This window comes from Ruditapes philippinarum, unplaced genomic scaffold (assembly GCF_026571515.1).
Source record: "Ruditapes philippinarum isolate M1 unplaced genomic scaffold, ASM2657151v2 ctg15589_1_1_1_1, whole genome shotgun sequence".
NCBI lineage: Eukaryota > Metazoa > Mollusca > Bivalvia > Venerida > Veneridae > Ruditapes > Ruditapes philippinarum.
This window is the reverse complement of record NW_026857099.1, coordinates 11,806-29,150: the sequence shown is the minus strand read 5'-3', so window position 1 is coordinate 29,150 and position 17,345 is coordinate 11,806. Positions and strand designations below refer to the sequence as shown.

The window sequence follows — 17,345 nt, the reverse complement described above, 5'->3', positions numbered from 1 at the left end:
TTTACAAAGCCAGGTCTAATATAAATTCGCACTAAGTAACAGAAATATGGATGGATGGTTGGACTTTTTCTCCTACAAGAATTGTTTGTTTTTATTATCAAAACAAGCGATCATTCATATCTTTTTAATAAAATTAATAAATATCACCGTCATTTAATGTTGATTGGCGGACTTATTTTTCAGCTCAAGACTTCTTTTTTTTAATGAGAAATTCCGAATAAATGGGGCTCTCAATGGGGGAAACAGTTTTAATATTAACGTTAAAATTATGGAAATTTCGTTTTAACTTGTTTTTAAGCATAAAATAAAAAGAAAATTTGTCTGTTTGTTGTGTAAGATGTAATTTTATTTCATCTCGTGAACTTTAAAAACAGTATTCTCACTCGTGGCTTCGCCACTCGTGAGAATACTGTTTTTAAAGCCCACTCGATGAAATAAAATTTCATCTTACACACAAACAAACAAATATCCTCTATATTTTGTGCTTATGTGTATGTTGTCTGTCATTTACAGCAGTAACATTAAACAACATCTTGTCTTCAACAACAAGACAGATTTATACCAAACTTGACAGGTGTGGTCTTCATTAATATTTTATGGTACATGTTCTTAAGGGATTTTCAGTACATTTAAGAGATTTATTGATTAGCGTTGCCCCAAAATCATACTTGTCAATGTTTTTATCACAAGTGTTACATACATGTACTTATTTAGAAAATATCTGGAGGCACGTTAGCTATAAAAGGAGAGCAAATATAATGTCAAAGTTCAGGCAAAGTATGTAGATGCAAATACATCCCTATACCTGGCTCCAGCTTGGTCATTTTGTAAATCAACATTATCTGGAGACTCAAAAGTCAAACTAACTAGTCTTTCAAATGTGTCGCCACTCTCCATCCCAAAATTATGTAAAATGACACAGGAAACGATAACCTGTGGTGTGTGGCAGGTTTTCACCCTCAGTCCGTAACTCAAACAAGGGAAACGCCTCTTCATGACTCCAAATGTCTGCTCTACTGTAACCCTCGTTTTTGTTAATGATGAATTGAATCTATGTAATTGACAACAGACAAACCAAATTAATAATCCTTTTAAACAATAAGTCAATATAATGTCTCAAATATTATTTCTTCTCTACTTTGTTTAAACTGATTAGGGTATTTAAAACATCAATGAAAGAATTAACTTTGAAGTACATGCATTTGATATAAAGGTTTTTTAAGGAACGTGTATCATAATGATATGATTGTATATTATCATGCATTGTAATGTCAAGATTATAGTTGATTTAACAATACCTTTCTTGAGCAGCAGTTTGGGGATTCATATATGGTGTCATCAAGTACTTTTTGCATGGGTACCCAGAGTCTCCAAGCAGAAGTCCATCTATTTCTCCTTAAATTATAAGAAGTCGTTATTTTATCATTTATTTCGTTTCATATATGTCATGTATGTTACATTCATCAAGCAATTTTGTAATAATTTCATAACAACCACTTATTAAGGCTGACATGCTTAAAAATAGAAAGCTAGTGAATTAACATTGTTATTTAAGAAAACAAATAAACACTTTACCATTCTCAAACTTTCTACACAATTCTGATTCCCTGAAAATTCGGCTGTCGTGCACACTCCCTGGCCACTTTGCCACAACATTAGTTACTCTGAATCTTGCATCACACACCATCTGAAATAGATACATGTAACCTGGACATACATTTATCAACAGCTGTTGAGATGATACATAAGACTTATGTTCAGTTGCACACATGGAGCCAATATGGAAAGTACTACCAGGTTCCATATGGGCAATCCATTTTAAAAAACATGAATATATCAATTAGTTTGTTCCACTATGAAGTATTGATACAAATATAAAGCACTTATGGGTTAACAAAAGCAAGAAACAAAGGTTCAAGCTCATGATTGTCTTGAAATTGTCTTAATATTCCTTTTTAAGGACCTGTCTGGACATAAATACAAAATTTCATCATAATTTTACTTTAAGTTTTTCAATCACATTCATTCTGTTGATGCTTTTACATAATTTATTCTGCCTTTGCAATGTTTTATTCAACTGACTAAACCATTTATCCCATGGCATATATATGTGGTGTTGGTTTATTTCATTATAAATTTTATTTATTGTGTTAAATTACATTCTTTTTTATTTCAAACAAAAAATTTAATAAATTTAAATACCTTCTTTGATTATGGAAAACATGTATAGGACCTGTATATGCACTTTTCCAGATTCAGCCCATAGGCATGCATGTATATTGGACCCATTCATTGAACCGTTTAATTGGTCAAATATGGGTTTTAAATGTTGCCACACTAGAATGGGCTTTTTTTCCTTTAGTACATGCATTTCACATGGGATGAAATCTAATTAAATGGACTTGTACTGAATTGATTTCTTATACCATGTTATTTTTGCTTTTGAGTACCACAGCTTTTTGCTGTAATTTATGGAACAAATATGGTCTACTCATAGCTGCATATTCTTCACTATATGATAAGTACATAGACATGTATGTACTGTACATGTATATAAATTTATTACATATTATATGGTACTATGCATCATTCAAAAAATAACTATGATTATTAAGATAATAGGACAGACCAGTATACATATATACAAAGGTGGATTGGTGAGCATTCTGAATCATTAACTTACTAGGTAGGCCCATAGTTTTTCTAATATTTAATTTTCCTTAAATTTATTAAATCAGTATTTTATTTTACAATTATCAAAATACACACAAGTACATGTAAATATGAGATGTACAGTATGATTTAAATATATAAATTGGGTTACTGATGAGTAACTAGATATAACCAATTATTTATTACTAGAATCTATTATAATCATTTATTAGGACAAAAAATGGTTTTATCCGAACCAGTAGTCCGGAATTTCGGAGCCCGGATTTTCATTTTCGCATTGTTTACATTGGAGACGCAATCAACCAATCGTGTGGCTGGAAGCATTACTTACTTGCAATGTTGTAGAACTCCCGTTGTACAGCTGGAATGTCGTGGTTAGAAGGGAAATGGATGTATCTCTCCCTTAGAGAACATATGGCTGTTGAGGTTCTCTTGATGGCCCTTGATACCGAGGACTTAGAAACGCCATGCCTGTCTCCAATAATTAAATAATGCGCCCCGCTAGCGAAAAAAATCAGCGTCACAAGAAGAGAAATAATGGGTGGGAGGGGTGACGATCTGAATGTGTCAAACTCTATAGAATTGGAAATGAGCTGTAGCATGAAGAGTATGGACTCTGGTTCGAATCGATATCGTTCCCTCACTTCTGTACGTGACAGAAATTCCAATGGATTAATTCTGTCAGGTATAAATCTCTCGACAGCAGTATTTAAACGACGGCGTCTGCGAATACGCTCGATGCGTCTGATAAAGTCTGCCATATTTGAGTAGTAACTTAAGGTAGCTTCTTAGCTGTCTCAAATTATCAGACTCAACTCAAGCCTTGAGCATTTTGATGAGTTGATTAAAGTTTCGTGAAACACAACTCAAATTGTTACTCAACTTAAGTTGTAAAATGAGTACGTAATTGAGTTTAAGTCAATACAACAGACTTAAGTATCTTTGTGAAACCGGGGCCTGGTGTTTATATCTAAAACGGATTTAATACACACCTGCACTTTAGCTTACTTGGTAAATGAAAATAAAATCGCTGCGATATACTGAATTAAATTATTTGTAATCACAGCTCTCAATTCAATTTTGTTTTACAAGAACGAAATTTGATACAACTTTCTTTAAATTGCAATTGATTTTAAAACTATGCCAATTAAATTTCATCTGTCACAACAAAGCTTATGATTAAGAACAGAGATTAAAAAGGCTCAGCGATGTAAACATACCACTTAATAATAATTTCTGCTATCAAACAGTGTCATATATGTTCACGGTATATTCAAATGGCCAATGAAAAGATCGTCTACATTAAATGTGAAAGATATAATTATAGATAGCATAATTGAAATTCGTAAGATATTCAGTAAAATCAGTCATGTGCAATAAATGATACTTGAACATTGATTTAAATGCGGGTTGTTCGGTGATACAATAATTGAGGAGGTAACTGCTCGTAGGTTATAAAATTAAATTTTATTACAACCTGTCATTCAATCCCAAACATGATATAATATCATCCTGAATTTTAAAGGAAAATATGGTAATGTATTGTCGTAATGACCACATTTAAACAAGTCAATAAGCTTCGTCAAGTAGATACTGGCTATAATTAATCTAAATTTAGGACAACATGATTAAAGATGTAACCAAAATATGGCCAAAATGATTGCATAGTGTATTTTTCTAGCTTTATATTATTCAGAGATTCAGGGTGCAGTAAACAGAAATTTTGACATTAAAGTTGTACGTACTTTTGTCCAGATCAAATTAAATGGCAACACATTTCATTAACTGAATATAACGAATACAGTTGTTTAATATAATCCAAGTTGTCTGTGGAATATTTTAATGTTCAATTTTATCCTGATGGTACTATATTTACCAGGATTGGCAAGAATGTAAGAATTAAGTGGCCCATCGGAATCAATCCAGCGCGAAATTTTCATTTGTAAGGATACTATTTAATAGATAAAACCTCAATTTGAGAAGGAAAGGTTCTAGTTGAAGCAAAAATTGAAAAGTAACCGCCCCTAAAAACACTCATTATTTGCATTAAATCAAAACACATATTCCCCGATGATAATTACTATAAACTTTATCTGTAAGTTGGTATCAAACTTGTTTTATGATGTTTCTTGATTTGATTACCTTTGAATTATCAATTGAATAATTAATGTAGGAAAAGTACTAAATATATATTTTTTTTTTTTTGGTTTGCGGTGTCCCTGGTCATGTAATTTCGTTGATTCGTTACGCATATTGAAAATGCAAGCAACGATTGATTCAATAATTATTAGTCTTACATATTTAAACGTCTGCAAGATAATGAAGACAATAGAGGGTGAAGCAGTCCAAATCAATACAAAAGACATACGCATGCTTGAAATTGGGAGTACCCGTCCCGTTCGACTCGCAGTAAATGTGGATACTCGGGGTTCAAATCCCGGCTGGTGAAGGTACTTTTCACTGTGATTGATCATGAAATCATTGCTACCATATTTCAGAGATTACCTTTCCCACATGTCCACATGTGCTCTTATCTGATAAACGATTTCATCTGTATTGTATATTCAGCATGGTAATAAATACTTACAGTAACAAACAGCTATATTAAAAATATCAATAAAATTGTGTTGGGTAAATGATATTCAACAAACTAAATCATTCATTGTTTCGATATTTGTTTCTAAGTAGATTTGGTTATAATACAGGTATCTGATCAGTTTGTTCCTATCCGGTAATTCATTTCTTCAATCGCATCTTTGTTTAAAAATCCTGAAATTCAGTGTTATATCATAAATATGATGTTCAAATAAAGTTTTATCGACATTTTTAGTTCCAAAAAAAAACATGAAGATATTACCGAATTTACATTTCATGAAAATAAGGGGTGAGGGGGGAGGGGTTAATAGGGGATATAGTCGAAGCAAAATGTTTCAATAAAAATGAATGAATATATTTTAATGATTATTTATAATGCGTAAGAAAATTTGCATTACATATTAAACATATTCTCGGATGTTTCGATATTGATTTAGAAGAATAATTTTAAACATATATAAAATTTCACTTAAGTATTGTTAAATCCTTAATTATAACATACAGGTTCTTTAAATATATTCATTTAAAGCTGAATTTTATATTTGTAGAAATATTTTGCCGTCGTACTATAAACCTAGCAGTCTACAATTTTATTAACCTTCAACAATAAAGTTAAAAATCTTATAAAATTTTGTTCAGAAATAATGATTTTAAAACTAAACCCGAAGGTAACAGTAAAGTTCATATACGAATTTTAACATGCAAATGAAGACTGTAATTAGAGCTGTGTGTGTTTGTTTTGTTTGATTGTTTTGGGTTTTACGTCACACCGACACAGTATAGGTCATTTGGCGACGTTCCAGCTTTACTGGTGGAGAAAGACCTTAGGTGCCTTTCCGTGCATTATTTCAGGCACGAACGGGCACCTGAGTAAAACCAAGCTATGTGTGCGCTACCCATAAAAAATCATTAGTTAAAAACAGCAAAAAAAAGGAATTTCCAATCTAATCACCTTACCGTTAATTAATTGAATTCATTCACGACTATAAGATCAGGGAGTGTAATAAAACGTGTTACTTTTCGGAAGAAATTACATTTGTTGAGTGAAATCTCAGTTAACCAGATTTTACTTGTTTTTTTTATAGTTTTTCCCCATCAAATTAACACATTTAAATTATCAGATTATTTGGAAAGTTTGGATAATGTTATGATAAGAAAAACGCATGCATGACAGCCTCACAATCCTACTTCATAGACATTATTGCCGAAATAGTGAATACACTTACTTTAGTTTTCAGATTTTATCGACATATGCTCCACAATAGTTTTACCAGATGTGTGTTTGGGATGTTTTCAATAAGGTGTATGTGTGCAATCACTGCATATTGAGACAGCACCGTTAGAGACCACTTTTCAAAAAAAGTGCAGAGTGGCTGCTGTTACCAATATATAAATCACACATATGTTTGTGAGTAACATTAAAAATATCATCCCGAGGTACTGTTACCCGAGGTGTTAGCCGGTAGTAACAGTATTTTTACTGTTACTCAAAAACCCATGTGTTATTTATTTTATTACCCCGAACGAATACTGTGATGATCTGAAATTGTCAACTTAATGTCACTGTAACAAAATTAAACGAAACAAAAAAAAAACAATAGCTAAACTGTCCTTACCTTGCAAGTTTTAAGTAAACTGTAATGTAGGCATACTTGAGAAATTATTTTCCTTTTATTCTTTAAGATAGTGATGCTAACTTAATGTCATAAACATACAATTAACTGAATTTTATTTGAAAAACAAAACACTTACCATTTATACGGTTATGATCTGTGAAATGAGATCCTTCTTTATCCAGAATAGTCTTCGTATGGTTTTTGACAAAGTGCGTTTACAAAATAACGATGGAATCATATGTCTGTCCAGTACAATTCAACTGATTTAAATTTTTGAATAACCCTTTTGTTATGTATATAGGCTTTATTTTAAATGTGTCTAGGATCTGTTTACTGAATAGCTCAGAAGGTAGAGCGAAGGACTGATAATCGTGATGTCGTGGGTTCGATACCTACTCATGCCACTTTTTTAAATTTTATTTTGTTAATATATTTTTCATGTTCATTCATCTTCTTTCAAGAAAGAACTGATCATGTCCATTCTTGAATATTCTTTCATTGTTCATTGATAGTATTTATATGATGAATGTTTGTAATTCGAGGTTTGTGCTAATTTGTGATATTGTGTGATATTGATATACTGTGGGCTATTGTATATATAAACATGGATTCTGTAATTCTGTGTGGGACATATTGGACACTTGGGACATATTATGATATTCTCTGCTGTTGACATTGGCCAGTGATAAAATTTGAGTTGTAGACAATTGAATTTCGAATTGTGAGTTAAACTTTAGGACATTTAATAAATTCGAATGGTGAATTATTGTGAGTTAAACTAGTGTTTCATATTTTTTCATTATTGTAAATTACTGTTTTTCTTTAATTAAAAACTGTTAAATTTGTTGCTGCTGCGTTTTCTTCTCTGTTGCGTTTAGCTCGTAACACTATGGTGAATGCTTAAATCGTCTGCATGTTCCAGTTTGACACATAACTATTCACATTGCATTTAATTCCGTTGAAAACGGATGTTTACTTTTTTTACAATTCAACACAAATATTTTATACGCGAAAAGAATTCCAGGGTGCAAACAACTAAATTGTATGGGTGTCATAGTTATCGTGGTAATTCGAAAATAAAATAAATAATCAAGAAAAAATGGCGGCCATTTTAATTTATTTTTATTTACAAAATAGACAACGTGACCAGATTTTATACAGTTTAAAAGTACTGTTACATTTGTAACAGTATAAATGTCTTATTTACATGGAACACTTGCATTAACATAAAGAATAATTCCCAGAGGCCTATGGGAAATTAACATTACCAAAAAAAAGTGAGGAGTAATAATATTTACTGTTTGTCTCAGAAGAAAAATTGTTTGTGCAAAATTAAAACAAACTATTATTTACATTTTCCCAGTATATGATATTATATCAGACACTTATTCTATACATATATACACGTACGTATTCATTCCGAATAATTTTTATTGTATTATTATTTTTACTACATGTACGAAACAGTTACAATAATGTCTTTTTTGTCATAAACTAATGTTGACGGATTACTAGTAATCAACGATTCAATAAGAAACGCACTATACAATGAATTTTAATTGCAACTATCAAAAGCCAGTTTTGTTCTGCTATTATACAGGACAAAGACTGTTAAAAAAAGTATTTGACTACCATTTTCTTTTTTTCAATTTGAAGGAAATTACAGGCCCTGGAAGCTAAATATGATGTTATCTATGTATCATTATCTATTTGACCCGGTGTATTATTAGTTTTCTTTCTTTAGAACAACAATTATTTTCCCGATTTTCCGTTAAGATTCAGGATGATATCAAAAAATAGTTGTGTCAATAAATGTCAAGATATACTTGAAATCTAATTATTGTTTTGAATAGCATTAAAATATTCAATTACTGTATTACCGAACACTTAGCTTTTTCTATCACTTTTCAAGTATTCTTATTTACACTTGAACGAGTTTCAGTACATCCTTGTACCCTTTTCGACGATTGTATCCAACACCTTATTTAGTTTTATGATCATTTATGTAGTCGTTATTTTTATAACACAAATGATAACAAAGATAAATAATTGAATGTTGTACAGGTATTTTCGAAATGTCAGTCAAGTGAACAACAAATAATTGAACGGCTTTTTTAAACTTATAGGTTCGGTGATACAACACCTGTGTATGTCACTGATATTCACAAGCAATAGTAAAGTTTCATTGATAACTTGCCGTATATTCCTAAAGTTAATTTAATACAATTCTGAATCTTAAAAGAACATTGAATAACCCATGTTGTTTTTGACTTAAATCTGTTGAAGATGATATGAATAAATTGCTACCTTTTCCTGTATATACATGCATTTATAAACATGTATTTAAGCATTTGATCTCTGTTCTCTAAAGGATGACTGCAACAAAAAGATAAATTAATCACAAAATCATGAATATTGAAATTATCTTCAAAGGCCACAATAGTTTACTTGAAAGAAACATTAATTTGAAAGTTTTATAGTGGCTGTAAGATTTTAGCTTAAATGTAAACATAATATATGGTTAATATAAATTTTTACCCAATTTTTGTTATTTTCCCTTTTTTTCCAGAAATTTAAAACCCTTCAACAGAAAAAAATTTAAAAGCCCTTTTCCCAGTTTATAAAACAATAATTACGCAACAATGATCACAGCCAGATGTAAATTCACGGTTTTTTGATGACTGCTTCTTGATTTAGATTTATGGATAGTTTTTTTTTTAATTACGACAGTTCTTATAGATTATAGTCTAATTATGTAAAGACTCATACAATTCATATTTGATAGGAACTTTTCCACAATATTGTAATGTTAAATATTTATTATTGTACTATCTTCATTAAGACTCCTATAATAACGTTCTTTATAAAATAATAGAGAAATAATTGTTCTTGATACGCAAAATCGGGATTTTTAGTAACGTAATCACAAAGAAACAACAACAACAATTTATTAAGGTATAATTGTCTCATTCTCGTAACAAACATTCAAAATATTAAAAAAAAAATGTCCACATCTTTTTGTTTGCTATTTAGTTTTAATGTCAAACAGAAGTGGAACTTCGAATTACACTTATTCAACTTAAATCTATTAACTTTAATCTATTACAGGACTACGCCATCAAGAATTTTATAACTACGAATACGACGACTACTACTTTTTGTTATAAACAACGACCTTGACCATGAATATGTCTTTAAAGATTTAAAGATTATGCTGACAACTACGATTAGACCAACGACATAACTATAATAATAACTCCGTCGATGACGACGTCGACAACAACAACAGCAAAAAAAAAAGAACAAATAAAAAAAACATGTATTATTTTCTTATCACCATTAACCTTCTTCTGAATGTACAAGAGTTCACTAGTTATCGATTGAACAATGTTGTTTGTCCTTGACCTTGGGCCCATTTTTTTTGATGATGGTTTTTTCCCCCCTTAACAAATTCCAAAATTTTAAAAATAAATAAATAAAATTAAATAATTTGATTTTTTTCATAGGTGGGTGCTATTTAATACATAAAAAAATTTTAAATCCCCCTTTTTGAAAGTGGGGAAAGGTTGCGCATTACGAAAGCTGTCCCCTTTTTACTTTCCCCTTAATAATGCACCCCAAACCAAGATGTAACTTTTTTAAACCCCAACCCGGGTGCCCACACGGGGGATTTTGTTTGCGTACCTCTTTTCAGTTCGGGGGCAGAAAAGGAAACCCCGCTAAAATCTTTTCGTTTATTTTTAAAAATTTGTTCAAAATTTCCCCAAATTTATCACTTCCCAATTTATCACATCTTTTTTTTAAAATTTTTCACCAGGTTCATTATCTCTTCTTTGTTTTAATTTTGTATTTCAAATTCAAAATTTGGGGAAAAAGAAATTTTTTCCCATTTTATAAATGGCGGAGTCATATTCAAGCAGTCATGTTTATAGTTTTTATCTGATAATTTTCAATGAAATACTGCAAAATGTAAGTGAAGTAGAAGTGAAACTGTTTGAAACCAACACACATTAGCAGACATCAGACAACACTAATGATGATGATGATGAAAGAGGTGGTGATTATAATGATATTTTTATGATGGAAGTGATGTGATATTTATAATGATTTTGATAACAATGATGCAGGTTAATATGATTTTTTATAATAATAATAATAATAATAATAATAATAATAATTATTATTATTATGCCGGAAATAATGATTTTGATAATAATGGGCATGATAATGAATTTAATGATAATGACTCTGATGATGATGATAGATGAGAATCTGATGATGATTAGAGTATGTTTAAATAATGTTAATGATCACGATGATAGCTGATTTTGATTCGGCCAAAGATTATTATATGATGATGGCTATAATGATGATGTGATGACGACGTTGATGATGATGGACGTGATTGGGATTTTGATGATGATGATGATGATGATGATGATGCAATAAAATAATTAAAGTACTGGTGGCATCAGTACCTAATAATGTAAATTGCCAGACAAAACTTTCGTGGTGACGACGATTTTCAACCAACTTCATCATGAGGAATTTTATTTGTTAAAGCAAGGCATCACATTTTAAACCGAAGCATGTTTGCATGTTAAATTGTCAATATAATTCTAGCAGCAAATTATCACTATAAAGTAACAGCCAAACCATACTCACATAATAGCTTCTTTGAACAGTAGTTGTAAGTGCAAGCCCCATAGCACCGGTTTCAACAACAACAACAAAAAAAACACCAACATGGAAACACGATGTATATATTCATATCGGTTACCCTCTTTGCGAAATCTGCTCAAACGGTACCCTCTTTGCACATGCACAGGTCATTCTCTGCTAAAACAAACAAAGCGATATACGTGAGCGTGTGATGTATATAAAAACAGTGATTTTGGTGTCCTGTTTTAACACGTAGTTTCAAAAAGGGTTACTCATTGGCCTATTACCTTATCAATATTTTGCTTCAGTCTGTTGCTTTGTCAATCAGTACAGTTATAGCAGAGACATAGATATTATTATCTATGTCTCTGGTTATAGTAATTTTAGTATTTTATATGGAAGTAAAACATTACATTGTTACATGTTGCTCCCTATTATGACAAATAATTTCACATTTAGCATTATTTTCCCTCAACTTGGACATTAGAAAGAACAAAGATTTGTACTGTGGTGCTTCTTAAATTTCATCAATTTATACTCCCGCTCAGGATAGATTTTATATAATGTATTTCCACTTGTTTATTCATTCATTTGTTTATTTTTATTCATTTATCTTATTTATTCATTGACGAATAATTGCGGTCGAATCCCGACTATCTGTATTATAAAGTTTTATTCCATCTTTCGCGTCTCTTGCTTCTTTACGTACTATGCCAGGACGGGTACCCGTGTATCAAAACATTGAATAAGAGGATACCTGTGATATAAAAACTCAAAAGGAGAGAAGTAGCCCGTGCCGCTTCAAAACCGAAAGTGGGGTTTTTTTTGGATTTTTTTTTCTTTTTTTTGAAAACCAATTTTTTACTTGCCTTTTTTCCCGAAGATGACATAAAAATGAACAAAATGAAATATTTTTATGATGCATTTAAAATTTGGAAGCCCCCGGGTTTTCCATTTCCACCCCGGGGAAATTTATTTTTGAAGGTGATGGCCCCGAGGAAAACATGCCCAATTTTTTGTAGAATTTTTGATTTTGCCAATAATTAAAAAGGGCCCACACTCCCAATAAACACTCGATGATAAAACTTTCCCATTTTCCCTTTGGGAAACATTTTTTCCCACATGACTTTACCGTCTTTTTTGCCCTTTTTTGAAAAAACCTTTTGGGTTTTAAATTGTTTTTCCATCGAAATTTTGATTTTGAGAGACAGGGACCTTGTGAAAATTTGCAAAGAGGGTACTTTCCCCGGGAGCATATTTTTCCAAAGAGGGCCCCGATTTGGTTTTGGGCACCGTGTGAAATTTTTGTAAATTTAAATTTTTGAAAAGATTTTTTTAAAAGGGGCGGAACATCACAAAACAATTCCCGATGGACCAAAATTTCTTTCCATTACATGGAAAAAAGTAGTTTTTATTGCCCCCGAAGAAAAAGAATGCATGTGCCCAAAACCGGGGAAAACCCAAGGGGTAAAAAAAAATTTTAAAGGGTTAAAAAAAATTTTCAAAAAAAAGGGTTTAATACGAGGCTTTTTTCAAAATCCCATGGTCTCTAGCTTTTCCCTTTTCCCCATCTTGTTTTATGCGTGCCCAAAATACCCGGGAATGCCCCCCCCCTATTTTCCCAGTAAAAAATTTACAAAACAATAAATAAATTTAAACAAGTAACATTTTTTTTTAAAATTAAAAAATAAACAGTCTAAACGCGCCCCGTTAAACGCTAAAAAATAAAAACCCTAAGATATTCAAAATAAATAATAATAAAATAAATAAATATTCAATGTCTCCGGATCATGTTACACATACAAGTTCTTGTTGATGAACAAGTCAGGTAGTCGACCACTCTCCGCAATTTATCATGATTTTCGTAATAATCTCAAACGACATAGACATAGAAATGTGAATGACATTAGTTATGTATTGCATAAATTTACAAACGTCATCGTGAGATCTTGTAATAATCATATGAGTATTAATTTGCATCAAGTGAAAAAAATATACTCCTGTACTGAATCTGGCTACCGTTTACTATACAAAATTGTTGGAAAACTAATAATTATTACACACATACATCAAAATAAATAAAATATTATTTAAATTCAATTGTCCGTTCAGAATTGGTTATGCAAACCAAATACAGGCATTAACATGCCGAACAGGGACCTGGAACTGTTGCGGTTTTTTATTGGTGTTACTAACGTCCTTTCTCATTCTCCCTTTAATATTAGCCGTCTTTTGACCCGCTCGTGTCAGTGCTTTAAACGAGTAAACTGCTGGTCAATTTATTGCCCTTTGTTAACTCAATTTCTTTTATTACGTAGCTAACAGGGTGTCAACAATCTGTTGGCAAAATTTTAATGATTCTTGCTTTAAACCAATTCTAAATTTACGCTATTGGGCCACTGCGGCTTCAAAAAATATGTCTGTATTTCACAATATTAACATGCCTCAAGGTCATTTACATAGCTCAATTCAAAGGGTACATACATGTATACCAGTAAAGTAACGATTTACAACTAAACAAACCAAGAATTATCGTTTTTTTCCATTATCTAATGCATCGAAGTAATTGATTTACTTAAAAAAAAAACTAGTAATTTAAAAGTTACGTAAGCATGATATTAAACATTGAATTTGTTTAATGTTTTCGCTGAGCGCTTCATCTATAAATCGTATGAATAGTTAAAATTAATGAATTAAAAAATGTTTTAAAACTGATCAAACGAACCTTATTCCATACTTTAAATTATTTACTTTAGGTATTGGTAATATTTTTTATCTTTAGTCTCAGTTACCAGACACTATTTATTAATGAAGTTTCGCATTACTTACATTTGATATTATTGATATGATACCGTGTCGATCAGACATACAAAAACACAAGTTACATATTTTATACATTTAACAATTTTTAAATGCTTGCTAAGACTCTATAGAGAGACAATGATGAATAAAATATTTGAACTTTATGTTATTTTGCCACAATTAACCACTAATCAGATATGAAAAGTTTACTTCATTATTCATAAAGCAGAAGAACAGTGATATTGACTCAAGGTTGCTTTCCACATTCCAATCTCTATTTGCGTACAGGCCTTATGCTATATAGTAGTTATATATATTAATCACTATCCTATATATACTTATATTAGATAAATATTATATATGATATATTTATGTATAATATATATATATATAGTTATATTATGTTGGTGTGGTTGTGTCAGTTCTTACTGTTAAGATTCTACGATGCCGTTATCCGGTGCTAGTTAACAGATAGAATTAAGAATGAAATGGTCAAGTTCAAAACGTATGCTTACAAATGTTACAGGTTAATTACAAGTGTTATCAGCAATTAAGTGCCTTTAAAATGGAACACGAAATCGGTATAATGAACAATATAGAGTGATACATAGATGTTACAAGATTGTTAACATAGCTTTGTACAGACATTTGTTACAAATGTTGACATGATGAAAGAGATGAGAGAGAATATCACATCTCTAAGTGTTACAATAATTAAAGTATATAGTTACATTAATGCTTACAGGAAATATAAAGCATTTTAATATGGACAGAAATAGAAAGATGTAGGTTACATACTTGTAACAGAGTGTTACATACTTTTAACAGCATGTTTACAATGTTAGCGAAGTGATGTGGAGGTGAAATGAAAGTTTCACAGATATTTGTTACAAATTTTAAGGTTGTTTACATAGTGTTTACAAGCGACAAAAGCCTTTATTTGGCAGCAATCGGGAACATAGATGTTACATAGATGTTACAGAGCGTTGTTTACATAGTGGTTAAGCCATTTTTACAAATGGTTCGAGGAAGGATGTGATGTAGAAGTAATTTGCAAAGTATAATTGTCACAAATGTACAGGTGTACAAAAGTGCTAAGCACAGCCTTAAAAATAGATCGAGGAAAATCGGAATAAATAAAGTTACATAGATGTTAACAAAGGTCTGTTATACATTATTGTATACTGCTTTGTTAGAATAGTTACTCGAGAGTTAGCTATTTATGAAATGAAGATAATTTCTAGATAAAGTGTTTACGATATAAGTACAGTATAGCAATGTTACAGCATCAAGCCTTAGAAATAGGGACAGAAAATCACGGAAATTTAATCAAGATTAATAGATTTACAAGGCTTTGGAGCGTGATGTGTACGTACAGCGCTTAGTACTATGATTGTTACGACAGTGAGTTTTGGAGGTAATGAATTCACAGATAATTGTTGCTATACAATGTTCACAGGTTGCTATATTGAAAACATGTGTTACGGTTACAGCACTTGAAAATGAGTAAATCGGATTAATAAGTATACATAGATGGTTAAAAGGTTGGTTACATATGTATACAGCGATTGTTACAAATTGTTTAGACAGAATGAGATAAATTGGAAAATTTAACACATAAATTGTTACAAATGTTATAGGGTATGTTACAAGTGTTAAGCACAAGACCTTGTGGAAAAAAAATGGCATAGTTATCGGAATTATTAATGGTTTTACATAGGATGTTACAAGGCTGTTTACATTTGTTGTTACAAGCAATTGTTACCAATTCTTACGAGAGTTTGGAGTGAATGAAAATTTTCACAAATAATGTTACAAAATGTAGCAGGTTGTACAAGTGTGTAAGCACAAAGCCTAAATGAAGGTCAAGAAAACGGAATTAATAAGGTTACATAGATGTTACAAGGTTGTTACAGCATTGTTACAAATAGTTACAAGAATTTGGTAGTGAAATGAAAATTTCACAGATAATTGTTACAAAAATGCTACAGGTTGTTACAAAGTGTTACGAGAACAAGCCTTGGAAAATGACCAAAAATCGGAGTTAATAAGGTTTACATAGATGTTACAAGGTTGTTACGTAGTTGTTACAGAGCATTGTTACAAGTGTATCGGAGGTCGAGAATGAAATGACAATTTACAGATAATTGTTTACTAAATGTTACAGGAGCTCGTTTCACAAGTGTTACTCATGAACCAGCCTTGAAAATGACCATATAAATCGGAATTTAATCTCAGGGTTGTCATAGATGGTTTAATTAAGGTTGTTACGTTATAGTTGATACAGCATTACCAAATGTTACGAAGGTTGAAGAATGAAATGGAAAATTTCACAGTAATTGTTAAATCTTAATTTAAATATTATTTAAGGTCAAATAACGGTGACTATGTTGGAGATAACCATCATGAAATTGTTTTATTGTGACCTCCATCCGAACTGTTTATCAAGAAAGTGTACACAGCATTATATACTACGTCAAATGAACTCGTAATTTGTGATGATAATCGTGTCTATTATCCGACGTGTTTTGCTGGTTTTCTCAACTATAATTCACTGCCTGGATTATTTACATTCGATGTACTCCAAGTTTTAAAACAAGGCAAGTCTTGTCATGTCTATTTGATTACACAAAAGTGAAAATATACCGTAATTCAGTCGATCGATCAACAATCCCCTCTATACGAAGTATAGTATTGTCGATATTGTCCACAAAGCTAGAGAAGTATAACTACAATAAACGTTATTCCAAAACGCTATGTATGAAATAATAATCGTGTGAATAAAATGTAAATACATTAGCAAAATATCTAATGTTTCCTTTTTTCATTCCGTCCGTGGTGTTATACTCACAGATTTCCGTTGGCCTTTGAAAATAGAAACGACATCAACTGTAATATATAAAAAAATAAAGATAACATGATTTCATGTTTAAAGTTATAAGATATTCAGTATATTCAGCGATGTGTTATAATGGTTACGTGGGTCGTTTTTAAAAA

At 31.0% G+C, this 17,345-nt stretch overlaps 1 protein-coding gene across 1 annotated transcript; it reads right to left on the bottom strand.

The window, feature by feature from the left end:
• Positions 1–481: 481 nt before the first annotated feature.
• Positions 482–1,687, bottom strand: LOC132748768 (putative nuclease HARBI1). The gene is made up of 3 exons (XM_060738404.1): positions 1,576–1,687; positions 1,299–1,395; positions 482–1,051 (listed from the first exon to the last, which is right to left on the bottom strand). Exons 1-3 carry the CDS (start codon positions 1,685–1,687, stop codon positions 769–771), a joined length of 492 nt encoding a protein of 163 aa, XP_060594387.1. The 3' UTR covers positions 482–768.
• Between the last annotated feature and the right edge of the window lie 15,658 nt (positions 1,688–17,345).

Bases quoted from the DNA above. Each gene is read 5' to 3' on its own strand.
- LOC132748768 (XM_060738404.1), bottom strand. From the start codon at position 1,687: ATGGTGTGTGATGCAAGATTCAGAGTAACTAATGTTGTGGCAAAGTGG. The intron at 1,396-1,575 runs GTAAAGTGTTTA...TTATAATTTAAG, and splicing joins GTGTAGAAAGTTTGAGAATG to GAGAAATAGATGGACTTCTG. The intron at 1,052-1,298 runs GTATTGTTAAAT...TCAATTACATAG, and splicing joins CAAACTGCTGCTCAAGAAAG to ATTCAATTCATCATTAACAA.